Source organism: Mus caroli, chromosome 6 (assembly GCF_900094665.2).
Source record: "Mus caroli chromosome 6, CAROLI_EIJ_v1.1, whole genome shotgun sequence".
Lineage (NCBI taxonomy): Eukaryota > Metazoa > Chordata > Mammalia > Rodentia > Muridae > Mus > Mus caroli.
Window position 1 is genome coordinate 52,584,521 of NC_034575.1, and position 6,811 is coordinate 52,591,331.

At 38.8% G+C, this 6,811-nt stretch overlaps 1 protein-coding gene across 1 annotated transcript in view; it reads right to left on the bottom strand.

Annotated features, from left to right (window-relative positions):
• The window catches only part of Herc6 (HECT and RLD domain containing E3 ubiquitin protein ligase family member 6), a 68,965-nt gene extending 67,062 nt beyond the window's left edge, over positions 1–1,903 (bottom strand). Inside the window, exon 1 of the mRNA XM_021164082.2 lies at positions 1,691–1,903. Coding sequence (XP_021019741.1) covers positions 1,691–1,886 — 196 coding nt within the window. The 5' untranslated portion in view covers positions 1,887–1,903. The remainder of the gene's footprint in view (positions 1–1,690) is intronic.
• Positions 1,904–6,811: the final 4,908 nt, after the last annotated feature.

The window sequence follows — 6,811 nt, forward strand, 5'->3', positions numbered from 1 at the left end:
AAAGAAAGAAAGAAAGAAAGAAGTAAAAAGAAAAGAAAAAGAAAAGAGAAAGAAAAACCTCCCATAAGATTATAAATGTCTGGAGTTTAAGACAGGAATTGCCTCCAAAAAGGGAGGAGGGGGAGTTACCCTGATTCTTTGTGTCCCTCAGTGTTGGTTAAATCAAGTCTAAAGTTCTTACTAAACATCATGAAGAAGTAAACCCAATATGTTTATACATGTGTGGAAAGACAGCAGTTTATATGGACTACCTGAACACAGCTTGGCAGGCAAAGTCGGAGCACCTTGAGTTCCTATCTGAGCAAACTGAAACCTAGCTCAAAATGATATTCACAGCCCACGGAAACGAAACTGAAAGGTGCCCATTCGTGTCTGGCAAGGGCTTTATCATTTCTTAGATGGTTCCCCACAATTTATTATCCAACCTCTTTTCTTTTGTTAAGTACACAAGTTCCTGGATCTAAGCACCTCTTTTCTTTTACTGTCTGTGAATACCTATATTAGGTAAAAGACTAATAAAATCCCATGCTGTTTTTTGCCTATTCATTTTTTTCAAGTTAAAATTGTAGCTTCCAGAAACTGAATCCAAAGGGACAGAGGAATAGTTTTCATTTTCTACACAGTTCTTCAAATTATTCTACATACATAATCAAATATAGTCAATGGGAATGTAAAATAGTCCAGTGGTAGAGTGCTTGCTTAGCATATAAAGTGGCAAAAATAGATAATTAAAACCAGAAAAACAAACTAGAACTTTAGTTAAATCCATACTTAGAAGTGAATCAATATCATATATAAAATCCCCTAGTGGATTAATGTTTTGGTAAAACCACAAATTCTTGTTTAGATACAATTACAATAACTCATAATGACAAAATTTCTATAAAGATTAAATACATAAGCAGAAGATAAAACGAGGAGTTGCAATGATCTTAGAGATGCCTTTGGTGTAATTATAGATGACTTTTTTGAATTTAAATATTTTATTATTTTTACTTATGTGTGTGTGTGTGTGTGTGTGTGTGTGTGTGTATCACTGTGTGCATATATGTGTGTGCTGGTACCCATAGAAGCATCGGGTCCTCTGGAACTGTAATTATAGGTAATTGTAAACTGCTGCATAAGTGTCAGGAGCTGAACTCTTAACCACTGAGCCATCTCTCCAGACCCTATAGGTGGCTTCTTTAGTACTTTCCTAAATCAGCTTTAATGCCGAAAAATGCTATTATACTTAAAAAAAAAAACAAAAGACAAAAAACAAAAACAAAAACAAAAACTTAGGAGAGAAGATGCCCCAAGTTATTGCTAAGCTAGTTAGAGGCTTGTTAGAGGCTTGGAAGCTATTCGGTTTGGAAAACAGATTCCCCCACCCCCACCCCACCTCCCCTCCAGAAAGTTCTCTCAGGCTTAGCTTGGTAAGGAGGAGGGACTTTCTTTCTATCCAGAGGAAAGCTTGCTTTTTTGCTTTCAGTTTCTCAATGAAGAGGAATTGGAAACCGAAACAAATACAAACTCTAGAGCTCTAGGAGTTGACCCAGTTGATGCAAGCTGCTTAAAACAGGGTTCCAGCTTCTGATATCCCTGGTCCAGCCACCCGGTATCCCTGGTCCCCGTCCCTGGTCCCCTGGTCCCCTGGACCTGAGGCCCCCACATCCTGTCCTGAGCACCTGCTCAGGAGCTTGGTAGTCACCTGGCTTTTTGGTACTCTGCTCTCTCTTCTGGCCCAGCTGTCCCCAGCTGTTGTCCCCACAGGAATACACCCTGTGGTTGCTGAACAGTAGGAGCGAGTGGTGTTCCCCGCTGGCTGCCTGTAAGAGTTCAATGCCGCCGGTTCCCGCCTTCAGGCGCCGAGGCTTCAGGCTTCCTACAGCCCAGCTGAAGTACATCCCTGCGGTGCACAGCCACCCGCGGCTCTGGTATGACAGATGGGCTCCCAAGAGCAAGTGACCTAGCTTCCCTAACTCCTCCCAAGGGCGCTGCCCAGTCCCTTACATCATAGTTCTTTCGAGTAAATGCCTGCTTGTCCCACGCCACTAACAGCTTTCCCAGGGGCTTCCTTCTTGGGTCATTTTGAAACCTGGCTGCTTGAATTTCAAATACTGAGTATCTGAGAAGACAGGGAAGAAGAAAGTATCTCCATCATAAGTAAGCCACTTGTGAGTGCTGCTGCTCTGGACAAATTTCTAGATCTGTGAAATATTTATTAAGTGACAATATCCACAAGTTGTAGCAATTTCAGTGGCAACCAGTTCCCAGGGAATCTGCTTTCCTTGGCAATTCTAGCTGGGGTTCTTTTATTCCAATCTTGATTATTAATTTTCAGATCACACATTAAGCATCACATAGTAAATCTATATGTATAATACATAGATTATGGAGTGTGTTCAGGGGGTTACAGAACTTTTTTGAAAGTTTCAAGGAGTCAGAGAAAGCCAAAGCTGGAAAGCCTGTAGGGATGTAATTAATAATGAACCCCAACTGAGCTGCAAGGGGGAAGCTGCTGTCCAACTGAATCTAACTGCAGAGTAAGGGCAGGGGCCAGATGCAGAGAAATGAAAACCTTCACATCAAAGCTATACAAGCCAACAGAAAAAAAGAGAACACTCTTGCAAGTTTGCTGAGCTCTCCCTCTCCTCCCTCTCCTCCCTCTCCCTCTCCCTCTCCCTCTCCCTCTCCCTCTCCCTCTCCCTCTCCTCCCTCTCCTCCCTCTCCCTCTCCCTCTCCCTCTCCCTCTCTCCCTCTCTCTGTCTCTCTCTGTCTCTGTCTCTCTCTGTCTCTGTCTCTGTCTCTCTCTCTCTCTCTCTGTCTTTCGGTGTCTCTCTCTCTGTCTCTCTCCCTCTCCCTCTTCCTCTCCCTGTCTGTCTCTCTGTCTCTCTCTGTCTCTCTCTGTCTCTGTCTCTGTCTCTCTCTCTCTCTTTTTCCCTCCCTCTCTATCCCTCCCTCCCTCCCTCCCTCCCTCCCTCCACCCCCCTCAAACACAGCTCTGAAAGGGCTGTGGGTCACTGTGTTTGTTCCCATCTGTTGCAGGATGAAGCCTCTCTAATGAGAGCTGAATAAGGCACTGACATATGAGCCTAGCAGAATATTATTGAGTCATTTTATTGTTACCTTTTTGTTTTTCTGAGACCAGTAGTATTTGGTTTTGTCCTAGGTTCTAGTTCTTGGTCACCCGAACAGTGTCAGGTGAGGGTTCCTTCCATCTCATGGTGTAGGCCTTAAGTCAAATCTGAGATCAGTTGGTTACTCCATTTGGTTTGTGCCACCATTGCCCTAGCATATTTTGCAAGCCGGACAGATTGTAGATCAAGGGTTTTATAGTTGGATTGGTTTACTTTTCTCTTTTAGCAACCTGCAGAGTCCCTTTGCCTGTCATAGACATAAGAACATGGGGTAAAGGTTCTATGTAGGCACTAGCGCTACCTCTCCAAATTCAATGGATTGTGTGGGTGTTGACTTCAGCAATGAAAACTTGCTGTCAGTTTGTTGAGAGCAACCTATTTTCTTGGTAACAGCCTGAATTATTTGAGGATTTCATAGCGACCCTTTCAACCAATAAATCAACTGGATAAAACTTAATCCCAGACTGAAAGGTTCCATTGGGGACAGAGATGGCCAGTTGGGGTTCCATCTCCCTCATTATTTGGAGACTGCAATAGAACCACCTTCATTATTTTAGGAAGTTTCCACTACATCAGGTTTCCATATTCTTCAAATGAGTTTCAATACTAGCTGTTCCTCCTGTCATTGCCTCTCTAAATTCCATTTTCTCTCTTCCTTCCCACCAGAACCTCCCATTCTCATGCCTTCCTCTCCTCTACCAGTAAAATCCATTTCTATTTCTTCATCCCAGAAAAAAATCCATGTGTCTTCCTAGTCCCTTCCTTGATGCCTAACCTCTCTGGGTTAAAAAGATACAAGAATATACAGAATACCAAGTAGACAACAAAATCAGAAAAGAAATTCCTCATAGTATTCTTTAACATGAGGTCATTCAGTTTGATCAGCACCATTTTTTGAAGATTCTATTTTCTAGTATATATTTCTAGCTTCTTTCTCAAATATCACATGTCTATAAGTATGTGGACTTATTTCTGAGTGTTCAGTTCTATTCTATTAATCAATATGCCTGCTTTTATGCCAATGGTATACTACTTGTCTTGCTATAGCTTTGTAGTATAACTTGAGACCTCCAACAGTTCTTGAATTGTGTAGGATTGATTTAGCTAGCATCGATTTTGTGTGTGTGTGTGTTTCAATATGAAGTAGAAAATTGTTCTTTCAAGCTCTTTGAAGAATTGTGCTGGAATTTTAATAGAGATTGCATCGAATCTGTAGATTGCCTTTGGTAGGATGGCCATTTTTACTATGTCAATTCTACTGATTCATTGTCTGATGTCTTCAATTTCCTTCTTCAAAGACTTGAAGTTCTCTTATAAAAGTCTTCCACTTGTTTGGTTAGTCTTACCCCAAAATACTTTATATTATTTGAGGCTATTGGGATGGATACTATTTCCTGAATTTCTTTCTCTGTTTGTCATTTGTATATAGGGGGGTTACTGATGTTTTTATGAGTTAATTTTGTATTCAGCTACTTTGTTGAAATTGTTTATCAGTTGTAGGAATTCTATGGTAGAATTTTTAGGGTCACTTATATATCATCAGCAAATAGAAATATTTTGACTTCTTTCCAACTTGTATACCTTTGATCTTTTTAGTTGTCTTATTGTTCTAGCTAAGACTTCAAATGCTATATTGAATACATATGAAGAAAGTATGCCACCTTGCCTTGTTCCTGATTTTAGTGGAATTGTGTTGAGTTTTTCTCCATTTAGTGTGACATTCACTATAGGCTAGCTTTAAACTGCTTTTATTATATTGAGGTATGTTCCTTGTAGCCCTAATCTCTCCAGTACTTTTATCATGAAAAAGTGTTTGGTTTTGTCAAAGGTCTTTTGTTCATCTAGTGAGATTATCATGTAACTTTTCTCTTTGTTTATATGGTGGATTATATTTATTGATTTTTTTCATACACTGAACAACCACTACATCTCTGGGATGAAGTCTACTTGAGCCTGTGGATTCTTTTTACATGTTCATGTATTCAGTTTGAAGGTATTTTATTAAGTACTTTTTGTATCTATATGCTTAAGGGTGTTAGGGTAACTGTGGACTCATAAAATGAATTAGACAATGTTTCTTCTGTTTCTAGTTTATGGAATAAATTGAAACGTATTGGTGTTAACACTTCTTTGAAAGATTGGTAGACTTCTATATTAAGACCATATGACCCTGCGTGGCTTTTGTTGTTGTTTTGGGTTTTTTTTTTTCTTTTTGTGGTTGGAAGACTATTAATGAGTGCTTCTATTTCACTAGGGGCTATAAGTCTATTTTAATTGTTTTTTCTGATTTTGATTTAATTTTGGTAGGTAGTATCAATTGAGAAAACTATCCATTTCTTTTAGATTTTTTTCAATTTTGTGGAGTACAGGCTTTTTAAATAAGGCCTAATGACTCTTGAGCTTTCCTTGGTGTCTCTTGATATGTCTCTCTTTTCTTTTTTTTTAAATTAATTAATTAATTTATTTATTTATTTATTTTATTAGTTTATTTGTTTATTTTTAATTTCATTTAGTTTGGTGGAAAGAAATGACCAGGAAATAAATTACCCCTGCCTCATGGCCCATCTGTGGGAGCTGAGCATTGGTGGGCAATGTGTTCTTTAAATACATTTAGCGTAAGTCCTTTGGAACGCTGGTTCTTATCTGTGAAGCTTGGTAGTTGCTACACAAGCTGGATTCTATGTCTTCATTAAATTTTAATTAGGTAACTTCTAATCCCNCTCTTTATATTGTAGTACAGCTTATAAAAGTGAAGTTATGTGATACAGTTGTGCTTACCAAAGTCCTTCAGATGATGTCTCCAATGCTGTTAGTTCAGTTAGATCCCAAATGCATCTTGCTGAGTGTCTTTTTCTGCTTGCCTTCCAAATTTATGAAAACTTCAGGAAAATTTAATCCGTATGTTTCTGTTTCATTCATTCTTAACTCATCATATCTTTGGTTTCGAAAAACAATTTCAGATCCAAGAAACTCAAGGATCATTAAAAAAAAATACTTGTAATCTCGTTCTGGCCACATTTTTCTTTGATTGATGCATATGCAATGTATAGTGTTAAGTATTAGAGATTACTTCACCGCTCCCCACCCCCACTCCACTTTAACTTCAAAATATACTGGTAACAGGGAACTTCCAACGGCAATCAAATGTGAAATGACTGTGCATTTCTGCCAGCAGCTGCCTTGCCAAGCCCGGGCTGACTCAATCAGCGTGAGCCCATGGAACAAAGCCAGCTTCGCCTCTTAATCGACTTCAGTGTTCTCGGAGTCTCATATAAACTTTCTTCACTGACTCACCATTTAAAAACACAAGTCGCCTACAAGGATACAAACCTGTCATCTGGTAAAAAGTGCAAGCTAAGGCATGTCTGAGCCCTTTTGGAACAATGAAGTATCACGTTTGGCAATTATTTTGTCTGAAAATAGGAACTCCTTTCTTTCAATCTTGTACAATATTGCTTAGTTTGTTTTTTTTTTTTTCTTTTTTTTTTTAAACATAATTTTGGGGACATCAAATCTCATTACAGAGGACTTTAGGATTCATTTAAAAATAATTACTTCAGATACCTAAGACATTAACACGCAAATAACAAATAGATGTTTATGCATTGGCTCCTGGTTGAAGCAATCTGGTTGGCATTTTCTCAAGAGGATTATTTAAATTTTAAATGGAACAACATCTCATTTTGATTTCT